Source organism: Danio rerio, chromosome 4 (genome assembly GCF_052040795.2).
Source record: "Danio rerio strain M-AB ecotype USA chromosome 4, GRCz13ab, whole genome shotgun sequence".
In the NCBI taxonomy this organism is placed as follows: domain Eukaryota; kingdom Metazoa; phylum Chordata; class Actinopteri; order Cypriniformes; family Danionidae; genus Danio; species Danio rerio.
Genome location: NC_141024.2, coordinates 46,914,742 through 46,935,985, shown reverse-complemented (window position 1 = coordinate 46,935,985; position 21,244 = coordinate 46,914,742). Strand labels below are relative to the sequence as shown.

At 41.0% G+C, this 21,244-nt stretch overlaps 1 protein-coding gene across 3 annotated transcripts in view; it reads right to left on the bottom strand.

Moving 5' to 3' along the window:
- LOC108183454 (protein NLRC3) overlaps nt 1-21,244 on the bottom strand; it is a 43,486-nt gene that overhangs the window by 17,270 nt on the left and 4,972 nt on the right. Inside the window, exons 2-10 of one of the 3 annotated variants that reach the window (XM_088650058.1) lie at nt 19,566-19,650; nt 18,014-18,127; nt 16,861-16,974; nt 7,070-8,145; nt 6,130-6,958; nt 5,417-5,590; nt 4,480-4,653; nt 3,773-3,946; nt 3,292-3,465 (exon numbers count right to left, since the gene is read on the bottom strand). In XM_088650058.1, the coding sequence (XP_088506184.1) occupies nt 3,292-3,465; nt 3,773-3,946; nt 4,480-4,653; nt 5,417-5,590; nt 6,130-6,958; nt 7,070-8,145; nt 16,861-16,974; nt 18,014-18,127; nt 19,566-19,618 (2,882 nt within the window). In that variant the 5' untranslated portion in view covers nt 19,619-19,650. Of the gene's footprint in view, nt 1-3,291; nt 3,466-3,772; nt 3,947-4,479; nt 4,654-5,416; nt 5,591-6,129; nt 8,146-8,538; nt 8,579-9,028; nt 15,841-16,860; nt 16,975-18,013; nt 18,128-19,565; nt 19,651-21,244 lie in introns of those variants that run through there. The other 2 variants (XM_088650057.1, XR_015942523.1) reach the window with 2 other exon arrangements.

The window sequence follows — 21,244 nt, the reverse complement described above, 5'->3', positions numbered from 1 at the left end:
GAATTCATCTACAATCTAAAGGGAATGGTCGTGACTGGGCCTACATTTACTTGATCACTTCACTAGATTATCTTTCCCCAATAATGTAGCTTATCTAATCTAACCTAACCTGATCTAATCAAATCCACATCGCCCAGCCCTAATCAGGTGTCCAGACATTTTTTTTTCTAGATGTCTGTCAGCCAGGAGTCTTAAGAAACAGAGCGGTGTCCCACATGTGTCTGAGTGAGTGACAGTGACTGATGCGCACTTGAACAGGGCACTCATATGGAGGAGGAGCAATAAGACGCAGCTGCAGACAAGCGTATCACACGAGAGTGTCAGCGCCCATTCTAGACTCACAGTGGATTTAACAGTGATGTTACCTGTTTTCCTGACAAACACGCTCAACCAATGGCTATTGCTGGACCAAGATCATGTCTGAATATTATCGAGACCTAGACTATAGAAAGAAACGTCTTGAGTCTGGACGAGTACTACAGCCCTGACAGTCACAAACTTTAGCTTGTAGATCAAACTATACAGTATAAAGAGCAACAGAAAATGACCTGATCTTCATTTGTATATTATATTGTGGACGATGATGTGAATAAACTAAAACAAACACAAACCCGCTCTCTTAATGTCTCTTTCACCAGCCTGACAGTCACATTCACACTGATGGAGCATTAGGGGACTTTTATTCTGTCAGCTGAGAAACACCTGATCAATAATCATGAGCGCTGACTCTCCTTCACACACAGCCTTTCTGACAGAAGATCTTCACTTAATATATTGCTTCATGTGAATGAGTAATCAGGGTTATTTTCAGATGCATGTGTAGTAAATACATCAGTTCACCAGGGGCCTCATGTATCAACGCTGCGTATGCACAAAAACTTTGCGTACGCCAGGTTTCACGCTCAGAATCGCTCACGTTTGGATTTACTAACGATGAACTGAACGTGGGAATGTGCGTAGCTCCACGCCAGCTTTATGGCTGGCGTACGCACATTTTTTGTTTGTGTCTGTTTTATTTCCATTGGCGACTCCTAGAGGCAGTTGTGTTAAATTGCTCTTTACAAAGTGTCTGAGTCTTGCAATGGCAGCTGTATGAGACAGGTTCATATAGTAGGTATATAAGGTTTCCATACCATACAGTTGACCAGCTAAACATTAAAGCACAATTTGCAGCAGTCGCCTGTTTTCCCAATGTAATCTGAGCGATCTACCGCACACACATTGCTATAAAGACACTATCTGAAGATGAATTTGCATGCGTGAATCAGAAACATTTCCATTCAATAAATGTGCAAATAAAATATGATGCACAAACTTATTAATGATTCCTACTTGTCTTTCTCGTTATAAATAGTGGGCAAAATCTGATATGTAGCGGGGAAATAAAGAAAAAAAAGAGTTCATTAGACGCTGGATTCGAACCGAGTTCATGCTCGAATGTGTCAAAACATGATCACATGCGTCTTATGAGCTGCGCCACTGAGACTGTTAAGAGTACTGCAACATTTTACACCTATAAATCACACTATTTTGTTTTAATTCACTCAGTGCGATGTTCAGACCCAACTGTGTTAACCGCATCAGCTAAACTCTCTATTTTTTTTCTTTTGTTGTTAATTCCGGAGAACAAACTTGCAAATAACACCACTTTTTTCCGGTCTACCTCCGAAAGCAGCACCTCCAATTCACATTCTGTTCAAAGTTTCTCTTCTTGCTTGCTTTTGCCTTTGCTTTTTCGTTGGGTTTTGTCAAAGTAGAGTCATTAGCATATTCATACGGGGGAGGAGGCAGGGAGGGGTTTTGTGCTCGTGCATGTTGCGCTCAGTTTCACGTTCATTCAGATGTACAAAAGAATATGCGTGAGATTCGGCGTACGCAGTGTTTCATACATCTGAATTTTTTTCTGCGTACGCACATTTACAGCTTTGTGCGTACACAATGTTTTAGTAAGATTTCCACGCAAGTCTTCGTACATGAGGCCCCAGGTCCCTTTCAGTAAACTGCTGAATACATGCTTATAGTGTGTCTTCATATTATTGTAGTGGTTTAGATCAGTGGTCCCCAACCCCCAGGTGGGTGCTGGTGCGTGGATCAATCAGTACCGGGCTGAACAAGAATTAATTATCTTTAAGTTGGCAGATAAAGAAGCTGGATTTAAATTGGATTTGTGGGGACAGCGCGTGAACAGAGGCATATCGGACGTGTTTCAAACAGTAGCGCGGATTTTGTGTGATACTGAGCCTGCGCCCTCACTCACCAAGCTGCTGCACGATCACCAGTCTTCACTGTTAAAGGAGTTTGAGAAACACTTTCGCATGTCGAGATGTACATGATACTCTATGTGTGTGTGCTGGCGCCCACGGGCTGTTTCACAGGCACATGCAAAGCTTGAAGGTAAACAAACAACGGCTTATCATAAGCATCTTATCGATAATTATTTATACGGTTGGCATTAAAGGGAACATATAAACGTTATGTGACTCATTTCTAGCAGCTAAATGTGTCTGGAAAAATATTCAAAGGCTTTTATTCTCATAAACCACGCGGACGTGAATGCGTCTGACTGTTCTGATTGGCTAAAGCAGACATCTCACGTCAGCACGTTCTAGACGTGCACGCGCTTTTTCCAGCAATCTTCCTTCTATGGACCATCTCGTTGCAAAGAAACAAGCTCAGGGCTCCCATTGATTTAGCGTTACTGATGTTATAATATGTTATATTGTTGGAGCAATGTGTTCATAAAGTTATTACTTCCTAATGTTATAATAGCATTGTAATGTTGGAGCAATGTGCTAATAAAGTTCCATATGAGTACACAGTGGATTCACGTTGACCGGTCCGCAGTTAGAAAAAGGTTGTGGATCACTGGTTTAGATAATATTAAGAGTGTCGTGAGACTTTTATATGTTTAGAAGAAACTGCAAACTGAACAAACAGCAGAGCATGTCTAAACTTCACCAGGACACAACAGATATAAATATAAAAATATAAAATATGAACAAATAATTCAGAGGTAATTCATTAAAAAAGATCCTTAAATCAAACTGATTCCTTTAGTTTAAGTCACATTTGGGTATATTGGAAAAAAAGAAGCTCTGAAAGTGCAACATTTCATAATAGACTAAGTAAAGCTTTTAAATATATTTATAGATAAACATTCATTATTAAAGCTATGATTAAAATCACAACCCTGTAAATGTTTTGTTTTTTTCTTCTGTCAATCCACTGAATGGGGCTCCACATCAGGTAACCCAATATGAAACTGTATCTGTTGAGTGGAGAATCATTTACCTCAGTGTGTCCAGTTTACAGTGTTGACTCTTCAGTCCATCAGAGAGCTTCTTCACTCCTGAATCCTGCAGGTCATTGTTACTCAGGTCCAGCTCTCTCAGCATACAGTTTGAGGATTGTAGAGCTGAAGACAAACTCTTACAGCACTTAACAGTGAGATTACACATGGCCAATCTAAAAAATAATAATAATAATAATCAAAATGACTGTGCAATTGTTAGTAAGTTGTTTAATGCAATACATAATTATAATCCATCCATCCATCTAACAATCTACAGAAAGAAATGTCTTGAGTCTGGACATTTTGCAGTTTACTCAGTAAAGCTTTTGAATATATTTTTACAAACATTCATTAGTAAAGCTATGATTAAAATCACAACCCTGTAAATGTTTTGTTTCTTCCTCTGCCAATCCACTAAATGGGGATCCACATCAGGTAACCCAATATGAAACTGTATCTGTTGAGTGGAGAATCATTTACCTCAGTGTGTCCAGTTTACAGTGTTGACTCTTCAGTCCATCAGAAAGAAGCTTCACTCCTGAATCCTGCAGGTCATTGTTACTCAGGTCCAGCTCTCTCAGCACACAGTTTGAGGATTGTAGAGCTGAAGATAAACTCTCACAGCACTGAACAGTGAGTTTACACGTGACCAATCTGAGAAAGAAGAACACAGATTATGTCAACAGTGTGATTTTAGTCATTCATCTAATGTAAAAACAAACTATGAGTTTATTAATATGATAAAACTATTGGAATTTGTGTCAGTTAGAATTATTCACTATTGTTATTTATTAAAACTGAATATTAAATGTCATCTAATATATTCTTGAATATTTTGAAAGGTAAGAAAACTGCTAAATTTGAGTTTAGATAAGAGGACCACGAGACTTTATATATTTATGAACCTGCAAAATGCAAATGATCAGAGCCTGTCAAACCTGCTCCAATAAACCAATTCACAGATAAACTATAAATATAATCATTAAAAATATAAAATATAAATAAAGATTTTAGAGGTAATTAGATAAAATAATCTACATAAAATACAATAAAATACACTGATTTCCTTGTGATTGAAATCACAACCCTGTAAATGTTTTGTTTCTTCTTTTGTCAATCCACTGAATGGGGCTCCACATCAGGTAACCCAATATGTAACTGTATCTGTTGAGTGGAGAATCCTTTACCTCAGTGTCTCGAGTTTACAGTGTTGACTCTTCAGTCCATCAGAGAGAAGCTTCACTCCTGAATCCTGCAGGTCATTGTTACTCAGGTCCAGCTCTCTCAGCACACAGTTTGAGGATTGTAGAGCTGAAGACAAACTCTCACAGCACTGAACAGTGAGTTTACAGCGCTGTAGTCTGTGTAGAGGTCAGTAAAAGACACTGTATTATTGTGTGTGAGTGTGTTGTAATTATTGAAGTACTTATAATGAGTGATTTCTCCTCATAGGGAAAAGGAAAAGACTCCTTTAACTTTTCAGAGTTGCTTTAATGATCTCAAGGAGGAAGATCAAACATTTGTATTTCATTATTACAAAAACTTTTTAAAGAGAAGATCTCTGGACCAAAATGAGTCGGCCAGACAGATTTATTTATTGCTATTTCTGTTTTTATATTTCTGATATTTCAAATCCATTCAGATCCTCATATTTGTTAAACAAAGCAAGACTCTCATATAATATTAACAGACAGAAAATACGACTTTACAAACTGTATTGCAAATAAATCACATCAACATCCTCATATTGGTCAATAATATTCTTGAAATTAATATAAACTGACTGAATATAACTTTACACACATTAACATCAGTAAATAAAGAGACTCAGTGATGGGCTGTACATCTGCAGAAACACAGCTCATATAGAGACGCCCCAAAAACACCAAAGAACACCAATCAATGATCATTTCAGCAGAAATGACACTAAAGAGCAATACTATATCTGATATAAACAGGGTTTCTCATATTTGATTTCACATTAAATTTGAAATATTCACAATAAATAAACAGAAATAAAATACTTCACAGCATATGCTCATTACCTCATCAGACTTTACAGCATTTCACAATGTAAAAGTCATTTGTGGCAGCATTTATTTGATGGAAATGTTTTTATTTTACCTCAGTATGTCCAGTTTACAGTGTTGACTCTTCAGTCCATCAGAGAGAAGCTTCACTCCTGAATCCTGCAGGTTATTGTTACTCAGGTCCAGCTCTCTCAGCACACAGTGTGAGGATTGTAGAGCTGAAGACAAACTCTCACAGCACTGAACAGTGAGATTACAGCACTGTAGCCTGTGTAGAGGACAAACAGCAACAAAATCAGCAGTAAGAAATGAGCACTGTTGTCAAGCTACCTCATGGTGTTGTACCGTGGTGTTGGGCTGCAACCCCCATCTCCTTTCTCTGATCAGAAAACAAACACAATTATCCAAGAGCAACACTGTGTTAGATTTGAGCAAATACACATCAACAAATGTCCTATTCAGCTGGAGGAGCACAGGGATTTACAGGGATTTGAGTTATTTTCCAGGATAAACTGTAAAGCAAATGAAGTAGATTATTAAATAAGTACAAATGTTGTTTGTGTGAGTAAAAAGTCAAGAAAAGTTTGTTAAATACGTTTAGAAATGATGAAATAAATGAGCAAATAAGGAAACAGAACACTGCCGCTGTGTCTCCATGCAGTAATATGGTGTATCAGCGATCTCACAGGGGGACGATATGGCCAGCTAAAGATTTTCTGTTAAAGCAGGGCAGTGATTCACTAAACTGATCTGAGTCTTCAGTGCAGACTGATGTGTGTCTTCTGTGATCAATCAATGAATACTCACAGAGCTCTTCTGCAGTTTCTCACAGCTGCTATCAGTCTCCGTCTTCCCTCAGCTGATGTGTTGAATTTATTAAAGTCTAACTCATCCAGCGGCTCCTCTGACATCTCAATCATGTAGGAGATTGTTGAGCAGTGAGCAGGAGAGAGTTTCAGCCCTGAGTGTTTGTCTGATTTCACAAACTCCTGAATCTCTCTGGCCAGAGTCTGATCTTTCACCTCCAGCAGACAGAGGAACAGATTGATGGATCTTTCAGCTGAGAGAGGGTTATCTCTCTTGATCATGTCTTTAATGTTCTGTGTGATTCTCCTGATGTTCTCTGAGCTCTCCTCTGTGTGTGTCAGCAGATCCTGGAAGAGTCTCTGATTGGACTCCAGTGAGACGCCCAGCAGGAACCGCAGAAACAGATCCAGATGACCATTACTACTCATGACAGCTTTATATACTGCTGAACTGAGCAGATCATACAGAGACTTCTCAGAGCTGGCCTGTAGATGTTGATTATTTGAATATTCTATCTCATAAATCACCCTCAGCGGTTCTCTGTTCTCTGTTAAATGGCAGTAAAACACAAAGAAAGCAGCCAGAAACTCCTGAAAGCTGAGATGGATGAAGCTGTAGACTTTCCTCTGATGAATCACAGATTCCTCCTTGAAGATCTCAGTGCAGATCCCAGAATACACCGAGGCGTCAGTGACGTCTATGCCGCTCTCAATCAGGTCCTCCTCATAGAACATCACATTGCCCTTCATCAGCTGTCTGAAAGCCACTTCAGCAAGTTTGAGGATCACTCCTCTGTTGGACTGCAGATTCTTTGGATCTCTCTCTTCATACTTCTGCTTCCTCACTTTGAACTTTAGCTGTCTGAAAGCCACTGTAAGTGTGTTGATCACTCCCCTGTTGGACTGCAGTTTCTCTGGATCTCCCTGCAAATTCTTTGGATCCCTCTCTTCATACTTCTGCTTCCTCGTGTCGATCTGAATCAGCAGGAAGTGGATGTACATCTCAGTCAGAGTTTTAGGGATTTCTGCCCTCACATCTTCTTCCAGGAGCTTCTGAAGCACAGTGGAGGAGATCCAGCTGAAGACGGGTATGTGGCACATGATCTGGAGGCTTCTTGCTCTTCTGATGTGGGAGATGACTCTGCTGGCTTGATGCTCGTCGCTGATTCTCTTCCTGAAATATTCCTCCTTCTGAGGCTCAGTGAATCCCTGAATTTCTGTCAGACGGTTGATGTATCTGGAGGGGATCTGATGGGCTGCTGCTGGTCTGGAGGTGATCCAGATGAGAGCAGAGGGAAGCAGATCTCCTTTCAGGAGGCTCCACATCAACACAGCCACTGATGAAGATTCAGTCACAGCACAAACTTTCTCCTCATCTGAAAAGTTGAGTGTGATTCTGCTTTCATCCAGACCATCAAAGATGAACACAACTCTACACTGCTCATAAATCTTGGGCTCCAGATCTTCAAGTTCAGGATGAAAGTCCAGCAGAAGTCTGTGAAGACTGTACTGATGATCTCTGATCAAGTTCAGCTCTCGAAATGGAAGCACAAACATGAAATCTACATCCTGATGGTCTTTTCCATCGGCCCAGTCCAGGATGAACTTCTGCACAGAGACGGTTTTCCCGATTCCAGCGATGCCTTTAGTGAGAACAGTCTTGATCTGGGCTTTCTCCTTCTTGATCTGCTCCTCATGTCCTGCTCCAGCTGAGGCTTTAAAGATGTCATTGCAGTAGACTGGAGTGTGTTGTGAGGGTTTTGTTCTGGCTCTTTTCTCCATCTGTAAAACCTCATGTTCTTCATTCACTCCTTCACTCTCTCCTTCTATGATGTAGAGCTGTGTGTAGATCCTGTTCAGGAGGGTTTGAGTCTCTCCATGGTTGATTCCCTCAAATAATCTCTCATACTTGTTCTTCATGCTGGTTTTGTGCTGCTCTTTGACTCTCTGAAGTTCATCATGTTCTGGTTGGAGTGAATCCTGCTGCAGGTCTCCAGTCTGATCATCTCTATCCACACTGCAGGAACAACAACAACACAAAGAACCAACGAGCCATGTGTGTTTTCTCTGAACCAGCAGAGACACAATACACAGATTTAATCCAGAACCAAACTACAGAAATACAGAAACGGTCCCAGATCAGCAAGAACAGGCTTCATTTTAGAAGTAGGTTTACAAATAAATGAAAAATACTAAATATTGACTGTACTATAGACTGATGTAATGAGCCTGTTTCTAAACTTAGGCATTTTCAACTAAACCACACATTAAACAATTCACTTTAATTAATCTAATCAGTGTTGTAACTGAGGTTTTAATTTAACACTGATTCGGGTGTATCTGAATCCCTGCAGACAGTCGGTCAGAACTGTTTACTGTCATCTATTCAAAGAAATTCACTCAGACTCCATTTCTCAGTTGAACATTTACTGATGATAAGTTGTGGTTTTCTGAAACAATACAAAAATAATCTCACATAAGCGATTATATAAATAACAATTAGAACATCAAATAACAATACTTATAATTATAAAACATGAATACAAATTGCAGTAACCGCACCATATGAATGGAAACATTTAGAGCAGTTGTTCCCTAACTGTCCTCAAGAGGGCGCCAATAGATCGCTAAACGTGGCTGAGGCACATTTTCCAATGAAATAATAATCAACATGTATATGTAGTAAATAACTCAACGAAACGATTACATTTGTACATGTAAAGTATTAACATTAAGTGCAATAGGTATACTGCATATAAAAACAAGCTTAATTATCAACTATTATCAGTTACAACTCCAAAATCGGCCATTAGACGCTATTGCGTTATGGCGCTATGGCGCATTTCACCCGCGATCTAAAATAAGGAGACATTTACATCAACAAAACCAAATACACTTACTTTCTGTGCACGCACAACTATATACATCATCGGTTGTGTTAATCTGCATGCAACGTGAGCAGATAAGCAGACAACTTTGACTTTGTAGCGATTTCAGTTCGGGCTCTTTGTCTGCTCTGCACACCTGCTTCTCTTCCTTCTCTAAGTCCCGCCCATTAAAGTGACGATGCACTTGCGTATCAGTCAGCAAGAGAATGTTCCAGAAGCCTTTTGAACAGCCGCCCCCGAATTCAATAATTGAATTCGCACATTTACAAAAGGTCCTTTCCTTAAAGTGGATCAATCTTCAACAAGGGTTGGCAGCTTAACTAAACGTGCTACGGGTCGGGTATATGTTTTCCTTCCAACTTGTACAGTGGCTGATCTTACTCTGTCATCTGCTCCTGGGTGTACTTGCTCGATTTTCCCCACTGGCCATAGAGCTCGAGGGAGCTGAGGATCGACAATCATCACTACCTCGTCAACCTGCAGGTTTTCCTTTTCTGCTTTCCATTTCTGCCGAACTTGGAGATTGGGCAGGTAGTACTTAATAAAATGCCTCCAGAAGTGGTCTGCTAACAGCTGGCTGTGTCTCCAACGGCGTCGGCTAATCACTCCTGAGTCCTGATACACCACCTGGGGCAGTGAGGCATCTCTGCGGCCAATGAGGAAGCAGTTGGGAGTGATTGGATCTACATCAGAAATGTCTGATGATGTGTAGCTGAGCGGTTTTGAGTTAAGTATCCCTTCAATTTCAGTTAAGACTGTTCTTAAAACTTCCTCCGTCACAGTCTGTGCCCCTAATGTAACTTGGAGAGCAGCTTTAATTGAACGTATTTCTCTCTCCCAGCATCCCCCGAAGTGGGGTGCTCCCGGTGGATTGAAGACAAACTTAATTTGTTGGGAGGCAAGATGACTTTGGAGCTCGCTGTGCAAGGCGCCAAGAGATTCCTTCAACTCTCGTTCTCCACCTTTGAAGTTAGTGCCTTGATCACTTAGTAACTCGTATGGCTTTCCTCGTCGAGCGATAAAACGTCTTAAGGCCATTAGGAATGAATCAGAATCTATACTGGCCAACAGATCTATATACACTGCCCTGGTCGTGAGGCACTTGAATATTATGCCCCACCTCTTCTCATTTCTCCGTCCAATCTTAATCAGGTAAGGTCCAAAGCAATCCATCCCTGTTGAGAAGAAGGCAGGTTTAAAGAGCTGTTGTCTTGCAAGTGGCAAGTCTGCCATCAGGGGAACTTCTGGTTTCCCTTTCCATCTACGACACTCTGCACATTGATGCTGATGTCTCCGAACTGCTTCACGTCCTCGTAACACCCAATATGTTCTCCTCATCTCTGCGAACACTCGTTCTGATCCAGGGTGATGTAGCTTCTCATCATAATCCTTAATAATGAGTTTAGTTACAGGATGGTGGGAGTCAAGGACTATGGGGTGAGTACAGTCCAGCTCTGCTTCTGTGCGATGTCTCAAACGGCCACCTACCCGAATGAGACCAGTGGTAGGGTCAAGTTCGGGAGAGAGAGAAGCCAATCGGCTTGTACCTGATACTGGTTTCCCGGACTTTAGTTGGGCCATCTCGGTAGGGAAGGATTCAGATTGGATTTGACAAAGAACAAGTTGTTCCAGTTTTCTTTGTTCATCAGCACATGTAATGTTGGCCGCCCCGTATAGCTGCTGATTACACGCTTTTATGAACTCAGTCATTGTCTCATACTGCTGTGGATTTGGCAAGGGTGTGACTGTAATTGCTCCACAAAACACAGCTGGCCTTAGTTCGTGCTGCTGCTCTTCAGCAGGCAAGGATGGCTGCTCTGGCCAAGTCTCTACAGGCAGCTTAAGAAATGAGGGGCCTTGATTCCACTGGTTACATTTGACTAGGTCACACAGCTTTTTTCCTCTTGTGATACTATCCGCAGGATTGTCCTCTGATCGTATGTATCGCCAGCTTGCAGAAGCTGTGAGTTCTTGAATTTCCGCTATTCGTGTTCCCACAAACACCTTGTAACGACAAGAACTTGACAATAACCAGGTAAGTACAGTCGTGGAGTCTGACCAGAGGGTTAAGGAACAGATGGGTAATGTGAGCTCTGTGACTAAGACCTTGGAGAGCTGGGCACCACTTAGAGCTGCACACAGTTCAAGGCGAGGTATAGACTGTTGCTTTCGGGGAGCAACACGTGACCTGGCTGCTAGAAAGGCAACTTCAACCTGTCCTTCTGTGCTTTCTGTCCTCAAATAGGCCACAGACCCATAAGCCTTCTCCGACGCGTCACAGAATACATGTACATCTCGTCTGCTAGTTGGTACATCCATGTCTGGACTGGAGTAGCATCTTGGCAGTGTTATCTTGTCTAGCTCACACAACTCCTTCTCCCATGAATTCCATAAACTGAGCAGATCTTCAGGCAGTTGTGGATCGTCCCAATCACGCTTTTTATCCCATAGACGCTGCACTAGTATTTTCGCTCTTGTGGTGTAGGGGATAATATAGCCAAGGGGATCGTATTGGCTGGCCAGGATAGAATAAATGCTGCGCATGGTTACTTTAGTACAGTTCACTTCCCTGTGCTTGTAGTGCAAAGTGTCTGACTGACAGCGCCAGAGCAGTCCCAGGGTAGATTCTTGGGTATCTTGCAGTCCCTGACTAAGCCAGAGCTCACAGTTATTCGATCTTATATCACAGGGAAGGTGAGTGACTACTGTTGGACAATTGCTGGCCCACTGACGCAGTTCAAAGCCTCCTTCATTCAATAGGGCACAAAGCTGATCAACAAGATCTTTGGCTCCATCTTTGGAGGGGAGACTGTAAAGACAGTTGTCAACATAGAATGACTTTTCGATCACTTCCCTCACCTGATCTCCGGGTTGACTGTGGTCTTGTACGTGTTTTTGGAGAGCAAATGTGGCACAGCAGGGACTGCATGTAGTCCCAAAGGGAAGTACCTGCCACTCGTACACTTCTGGGGCTTGATCTACAGCAATGTCTCTCCACAAGAACCGAAGCAAGGATTTGTCTTCCGGGAGCAGCCTCACCTGATGAAACATCCCTCGTATGTCGCTACTCAGAGCTGTTGAGTGTTCTCGGAAACGTAGTAACACTGCTAGCAAGGTGGGGCTCAAAGTGGGACCTGGTAGTAGCAGCTTATTCAAATTTTGTCCCTCATACTGAAATGAGCAATTGTACACAACACGATTCTTGCCATTGTGGGTGACCATATGGTGAGGGATGTACCATGATTCTTGTGATTTCTCAGCTTCACCTGGTTGTAGTTTCTCCACATAACCAGCATTCTTGAGTCTCTCAATTTCAGCTTTGTAAGCACATGCCTGATCAGGTGTTTTCATCAGCTTACGTTCAATGCTTCTGAGCTGTGGCAGTACAGCTTCTTTAGGCATGTGCAGAGTCGGCATATGTTGTACACGCAGCAGTGGTGTTGCATATCGCATAATTCCATCCACATTAACTCTTACAGTTTTCTCTTGTAGGAGTCGGATGGCCTCGTGATCAAGTTTTGACCGAGTCACTACTTTCTCATTGCGGTATGGGATTACGTCCATCTGCCATAGCCTTTCTACTTGGGCAAACAGTTCAGCATTATGAGGTATAGCGGTGAAGAGGCATTGGTGAGTATTGCGGCCATGCTTAATCTCGTGTGTTGGGCCTTGTAGTGTCCAGCCTAGTCGAGTTCGTACAGCAGCGGGTCCACCTGGAGGGCCTAGACGAACTGGCTCAATTGGGGTCACCAAGTGTGGACAATCTGAGCCAATGAGCAGTACAGGCTGTACTCTGTCTATTTGCTGCAAGGGTAGCCCTGCTAAATGGCAGTACCTCTTTTGGAGGGAAGCAACGGGGTGAGATTGTTCTGCCAGTCCAAGTCTTTCTGCTGTAAAGGCACCTTGAATGGAGAATTTTTTGTGTTTGTTACTGACAGGGGACACTGTGAATGAGACTGCCGCCCCGTGAAGAACCTGTTGGTCCTGCCTCACCGTCCGCAGTATTAGGTCCTCTGGCTGCCCTTTCAGATTTAATTCCTGTGCTGCAGTATGGAGCAGGATGGTCCTCTCCGACCCGTCGTCCAAAACAGCATATGCCTCAATAGATTTGTCTCCATTGGTAATGATGACTTTGCTCACCTTCAGAAGTACTTTACGGCTATAAACTGGGCGATCAACATACAGGACATCCTTGGTGGTGTTAACTAGACAGGAGTTCTCTTTCGTAGCTGTTTCAGTGGAATCTACAGTCCGTTCATTAACATCATGCAATATGCATAGGTGTCTCCTGTTGCAAGTCTTACAGGGGGATTTCAGGGTGCATTTCGAGGCATGATGGCTGCGTCCGCAACACCAACATCGATTGTTTTTCCGAATCCAGGACTCTTTCTGCTCTTTGGTAAGGTCTTTGAAATTAGCACACCCATTCAAGAAGTGATTGGTATTGTCACAGTAGGGGCAATATGCACTTAACCGTCCTTTAAACCTGGCAGATTTAGGTGTCACCTCTGAGGCTTGTGGTTGGCTTATTCTCCCACTCATGGGTTTCTCTGTGCCTAGCAGGATGGTTGTGGGTTTCCTGACAGCCTTAGGATTACGATACTCCAGCCTTTTCTTGTTGCTGGGGCCTGGTGTGAAACCTGAAGTTTTGACGCCATCATCCTGAACTTGTAGCTCATACTCTAGCCAGTTAGAGAAATCGATGAGGGTTGGTATAGCTACTCTCATAGGGTGTATATATCTCTTGAAGCTAGTTCTCAGCTCATGAGGGAGTTTGCTTTGCAGTCTTGAAACATGTGACCCACAGTCCAATTCAACATTACCTTCAGGACCCAGCTGTTCTAGCATGCTCACCAGAGAACGCACTCGAAGCGCAAACAGCTTGAAAGCTTCAACATCTCCAGTTCTGATATTGGGGCCATCCATAACCTCAGCGATGTTCTGCAGGACCAGCTTGTGTGGCTGACCATACATGTTGATGAGAGCTTGCATAGTGTCCGTATAAGGGTGTGTTGAGTTGCAATAAGAGTCTGCTACTAGCAATGCCTCCTCTAACTGTAGATGATCTGTGAGGATTTGATATCGGAAACGTTCAGATGCATCACTGGGTAGGAGATTCTCTAAAGCCATGCGCAACCTTGAAAACTCTCGTGGATCCGATGTTGATAAGAACGGAATAGAAGGCTTAGGTCCTCGGTATGTTCTCTCTTGAGAGTATGGCACTGCAGATGGAGGCACAATCCTTGAACGCTGCATATTGTAGGATTCTCGTTGGTCTGAGTGTGAGGGATAATTCTCTCTGGGCTCATAGTAGTGGATGGGTTCACTATGTGGATGAGGCTGAAGATGAGGAGCTAGTCTTGGATTAGGGGTACGATACCTTGGCAGTGCTTGGGGCTGCTCTACTGGTATAGGTGAGACAGTGCAATCTCTCATCTGCTCTGTTATCTGCTTAATCTGCCCAGAGGGGTACTGAGGGAAATCGCTGCTTTGTGTGGGGGACAGAGGCTGGCTATGAACTGTTTCTGGTACGTCAGGGCGAGGAGCTGGTAACCGAGCGACTGGCTTATGCTGAATGGCTACGTTTGAGGCTAGCTGCTGGATCTCTCGTTTCATTACATTATTTTCCTCTTTAAGACCCTTTAATACACTTAAAATCTCTGGCATTTGTCGGATGCAGCTACGAAGCTCATCATTCTCTCGTTGCAACTTCTCCCAGGCTGACTGCTGCGACTGATGATACTGTTCATCTTCTTCTCTCTGTAACACTCCCTGTGTACTTTGCCATTCATCCTGTAGCACCAGATCACTGGTTGGTGAACGCTGACTTATAGGTGTGGAGGCATGAGACTCACGTTCAGCAGACAATGGAGCATATACTGCATTAACTTCTTCATCACTTGAATATGTAAGTTGCTGGCATCCCCTCTCAGATCCAGTCATACGTACTTGGAAGTCTGCTAGATATGCAGGACGCTTTATATGTCTTCTGGGGCGAACAGCTGGAGGCTCTTGCTGTGAACGGGATGACATTTCTGCAGTTATTCAGCCTCCGGCTCGAAGGACCACTTTGTAACTGAGGTTTTAATTTAACACTGATTCGGGTGTATCTGAATCCCTGCAGACAGTCGGTCAGAACTGTTTACTGTCATCTATTCAAAGAAATTCACTCAGACTCCATTTCTCAGTTGAACATTTACTGATGATAAGTTGTGGTTTTCTGAAACAATACAAAAATAATCTCACATAAGCGATTATATAAATAACAATTAGAACATCAAATAACAATACTTATAATTATAAAACATGAATACAAATTGCAGTAACCGCACCATATGAATGGAAACATTTAGAGCAGTTGTTCCCTAACTGTCCTCAAGAGGGCGCCAATAGATCGCTAAACGTGGCTGAGGCACATTTTCCAATGAAATAATAATCAACATGTATATGTAGTAAATAACTCAACGAAACGATTACATTTGTACATGTAAAGTATTAACATTAAGTGCAATAGGTATACTGCATATAAAAACAAGCTTAATTATCAACTATTATCAGTTACAACTCCAAAATCGGCCATTAGACGCTATTGCGTTATGGCGCTATGGCGCATTTCACCCGCGATCTAAAATAAGGAGACATTTACATCAACAAAACCAAATACACTTACTTTCTGTGCACGCACAACTATATACATCATCGGTTGTGTTAATCTGCATGCAACGTGAGCAGATAAGCAGACAACTTTGACTTTGTAGCCATTTCAGTTCGGGCTCTTTGTCTGCTCTGCACACCTGCTTCTCTTCCTTCTCTAAGTCCCGCCCATTAAAGTGACGATGCACTTGCGTATCAGTCAGCAAGAGAATGTTCCAGAAGCCTTTTGAACAAGTGTATTTAAATTAAATCTACTAATTTATTTATTTAATTAAACATATCGTCTGTGAGGGTTACATTCATGGAGCTCACCTCAGTCACTGTCATTAGGTGTCATAACTTTATTATTATTATTTTCAAATCAATTTAAGGTAATATATGCACATTTCAGAGGCTGTGCACTTTACGGCAGGGGTGCAATTCTTGGCATAACAACGCTTCATCTATTATTTCTCTCTATAATATAAGCCTATAATGCAAAATTCTAGCCCACATTTTTATATAGATTGATTAATTCAATAGACAGATTTTTACAAAATTTGACAACTGAAATGAGGCCATGTATGAGAAAGTCTGACCGCTCTGATTTGTTTGGTGACGATGTCTGTGGGTGTCAAAATTAAAGTGCACATTTTTGCTTATAATATACATGTCGATTTTTTTCAAGTTTAGTTTCATCAATTGTAAACAAATAATTTTTAAATTGTCAGTTGTATTTAAAGAAAAGTTATGCTGAACAAAGTGTGAGTGTACAATTATGTTTGGCTTTGGACACTAAGAAATAGCTATTTTTTTTTCTTTATTGGGTGGGGCCAGTGAACATTTTGTCAGGGCAAGTACAAATCTGAACCACTGACCCAATCAGGCCACTGGAAAAAATCCTTAGCCTTGAACCCTGTGTGGTGTGTTTGTCTCACAGAATCTTGTCTAAAATCTTTCTTTTTATCACAAACCCTTTGCTGACTATTGTAAAAGCCTGTAAACTCACTCTACTAACTCTAACAGTTTAAGTATTAATACTTTAGTCACTTATTGCTGCTTCAGTACTTCACTAATGGTCAGATGTGAGTGTGTGGACATTTAGTTTTAAAGTCTCCTGTAAATATAATACTTGTTAATGTCTGATCTTCTAGAAACACAGGATCATATAAATGCTGCAGTGTAATCATGTGTGTGTAGAGATGATCTACCTGACAGCAGGTCGTGCGTTTTCATTCTTAATCTGCATTGGTATATCCATAGATGTGTCACTTTTCATAGACACACAGCTGGACTCTGCTTCTGCTCTCTTTCTCTTAAGTGAGCTAAAACAGAGAAGATTAAAGTTGAGCGCTGCACACACTGCACAAACCTGATATTAATCATTCTTCATTTACAAAAACACTTAAATTAATTTCCTTTATATTTGAACAGAAACTGTCTGAATGTGGAAAATATCAGCAAACACAAATCAAGGCTCATTTCTAGTAGAGAAAGCCCAACAGAAATGCAGCACTATTAGAGCAGATTAGAGCTGAAACTAATCATCAAATCACTGAATGAAGTCCACAGTGTAGGTGTGGGAGGAGCTTAATCATGCAGGCGTGTCAATCATCATCACATGACTATAAAAGCAGCAGTATAAACTGCACTGTGTCAGCTGACTGTTATTCCCGCCTCCAGCAGCTCCCCTTATCCTCCTCCTCATCACTCAGTCTTCAGAAGGTCACTCATTGGGGGTTTGTCTGCAGAGCTCCAGTCCAGACTTTGAGGACAGCAAGACAAGTTCATTTACCATCATCTATCATGACTGAATGAGCAGGACAACTCGAGAAATATCAATTCTAGAAACGAAATGTGTTGATCAGCAGCATCTATGAGGCCAACACAACATGATGAAGACTGTGCTTCAGTGAAAACAGACTCAGATCAGAGGAATGGCTGATCAGTACAGCACAGAAACAGCAGGGGAAAGTGTGCAGGAAAAGCCCTTTATGGCAGGAGATCGGGAACACTTTAGTTTAGCTCACAATTCACACTATTAACTACCGGCTTATTATCTGTGTAATGTGAACATATGAACTGCTCATTAGTAGTCATACAGTATGATCTTATTGTGTATCCCCAACCCTACCCAAAACCTAAATCCACCTTCTACCTCACTAACTATTAATAAAGCGCTCATTGGTTTGTTAACACCATCAATTGTGGCCTGAAGTGTAAAGTGGAGATCTTCAAGCACTATCCTGCAGAGCTCAGATACAACATCTAACATCTGAAACCCAACAGATCCACAAAACTAATTACCTGATTCATTTATTATGAAAATACTCATCAGTTGCAGATATTAAAGAGTTGATCTACCTGACAGCAGGTCCTGTGTTTCCACTCTTAAATTTTATTGGTTGCTCCATAGACCAGTCACTCTTCATAGACACACAGCTGGGCTCTGCTTCTGCTCTCTTCTGATGAACTAAACTAAAACAGAGAAGATTAAAGTTAAGCGCTGCACACACTGGGGTCAACACAGCAGATTTACTCAACGTTTCATCATTAAAGGGCCATGAAACCCCTCGTTTCAGCAGGGTGTTTTCACACCTCTACTTTGGAAAAAGTCAAAAAAGTGGGCGTGTCCAGCTCTGTTTAGGGGGGAGTGTCGGAGGAACTAAAGTGGGATGGTGTGAAAGTGACTATTTGGGCACACGCGAGTTTCAGTCAAAATACACACAGTAGAAAGTGATGGTGTTTAACCTACATGGACATCTGTAGTCGAATTATTTGCCAAATTATTAAATGGTGGACTTTAACTGCAGTTTGGCTCTTTCATTCAGGGAATTCATTCATGCCCCTCGCGACAAACAAGATATTTGAATCGAGGATCTGCTCTAAGCGTGTATTTTTCATGCAATGTTTGATACCGCACAGCGAATGAGAGAAAAAAACCCTCCGCATTTCCCGGAAACTTAGATGCTCACGGCAGGTAGTGTCAGAAAGCCGCGTGTGTTATTCGGGTCACAAAATGCGGTGCTTACATGTTTGCACTCAGTGCAATAGTTAACTTAATTCGATACGAACAAACTGAATAAACAAAGAGCACTGGTCGCTCACCAAATCTGTAGAGACAGGACAATCACCAGCAACTAGAGCCGCGTCTTTATGAAGAAAAGACTACAAGCGAATCCGGATCTCAGCGTTTGCAGATGAGAACAGCTCTCAGGTAAACAATGTTCCTCCTTAGACACGTAAGTTATTGTTGTCGAGCGTCGCGTACCCTGTTAATCCACACGTGATCCAGATAAGCTCTCACAGAGAGAAAATGAAAACGAAACTTAATGGCAGCAAACTATAAAAGCAACACTTCACACTTGTTTTGCCAACACAACGTGGCGTCTCTGTGGTGTAAACACGGTGACACTAATGAATATTAATGAAGTTGCACAATAGAGCGCGCTGATTGGTTTGACCCAAGCCTTACTCATGCATTAATGCATCACACTGTAAGACGTAATAAGACTCACTCTGGCACAGACGCCCAGTCTGCACGCTGGAATACAACGCTATTATGTCATGACCGTGACGCAGCTTCAAAAGTTCGTTTCAAACAGGAAGTACGAATTTGCTTGAAATAACGCAAAAACAACCAATTTACACTTTTTAGTGAAATATAGGTGTCCTAATAGTGTTTTTAGCAGTGTGGGACACATATACGACTGTCAACAGCTCAAAAAATGTGTTTTGGTGTTTCGTGACGCTTTAAAACACTGTTTAAACAGCACTTAATGAAACTTTTCATAACTATTGTAGAAAAACTTGTGTGTGTTAAATATTCTGATCGATTAAAAGCACAACTAACAGAGAGTAAATATAATATCTTGTAAAAAATAATCATATAGAATGTCAAGTGTAGGTTTAATACCTGCATCCTGTAAACAAATCCTGATCTCTAGAAGTGTATTTGTTCTCCATCATGGATCTGAAGAGTTTGATCTCCAGCAGAAACCCTAGAAGAAGGTGAAGAACAATAACAAATCTCCAGTATAGAGGTAAAGTTGGTTTCATAATCGCACATTCAGACTTTCCCCTTAATAATATAATTTCATAAAAGTATTATTTGCAAACTCTAAATAGCGAAATCATATTAGCACTCAATGACTATCAAAGTACAACATTGTTCACAGTGAAATAAACAGTGTTAATGCTGTTTTCAAGTCATACTTGCATGCTAATTCCGATCGAATATTTAAAGTAACATGGTAAACAATATAGAGACTTAAGTCATTGATCAGCCTTCATAATTCAGCCTTCATAATTCAAAGATCAGCAGCTGAGACACTCAAATCACTGAAATCCAGAAGTCAATCGCATAGAGGTAAAGTTGGTTTTATATTCACACATTCAGACTTTCACCTTAATAATATAATTTCATAAAAAGTATTATTTCTAAACTCTAAATAGTGAATTCATATTAGCAGCCAATGACTATCAAAGTACAACATTGTTCACAGTCAAATTGACAGTGTTAATGTTGTTTTCAAGTCACACTTGCATGCTAATTCAGATCGAATATTCAAAGTAACATGGTAAACAATATAGAGACTTCTAAATGAACGAATGTGTGAATATAACCAACTTTACCTCTATGTTCATCGCTAGTAAACAAATGAAGAATCACAGCCATCCTCTATTTGACTAGGATTAAAATATAATCATTCATTCAGTTTATTAAACCTTACATGTTTTGTCAAGACATTAAAGATTTAAAGCTGTTCTGCGTTGTAAATGATGGATTATGTTTAAAATGGAGACACAACAACTCAGCACTATCACTTTCGTTTCTAAAGGAAGCTGTACATCATGAGTTTAGTGAAAAACATCCATCACAAACACTCTAAACAAAGCAGAGAAGAGTGAAAACAGCAGCAGGATTATTTTATCTATCTCATAAAATACATCTTAATATTCGCAGATTAAGTTCAGTCACTCCCATACAACCATCCATTACATCATTCAAAATTATACAAAACGTAATACCTTGCAAAATAGCATATATAGTACTTTTAAGGCACTTAAATTCCTCTAAATTGATTAACTTTCAATACTTTTTAAGACCCCGCGGACACCCTGCTACATGTTATGTGTGTATGAGTGACAGATTAGAAATGTCATCATATTTCATTGTCAGATTGATTCTTTTTCTGCTGGTGACTGGTCTTATGCTGGATTTACACTATCAGCATGAATTAAGTATTTGCGCGAGTAGATTACACACAAAATCAATGCAAAAGCTTGAATCTTAAAAATAACACGACAGTGTGTTATTTTACTATGGTATCTGCTGGTTTGCGCACTAATCCAGAAGTCCATACCCTTCCAACTGCAATGGTATGGCCCGACTACGAGAGCAGAAAAGTAAAATGGAAAATCACAATAATGTGTCATTATTTAAAGTTTGTTCTGAGATCAGATTCAAATGCAACAACACAAACTTGTAGAATTGAAAATTAAACCGAGTGACAATTATCCGTTGTTGAAGTACTCAGAAAAAATGGAAAATGAAAGTTTGAGATGCATTTTTCATTTGTTTAATTTTGACCG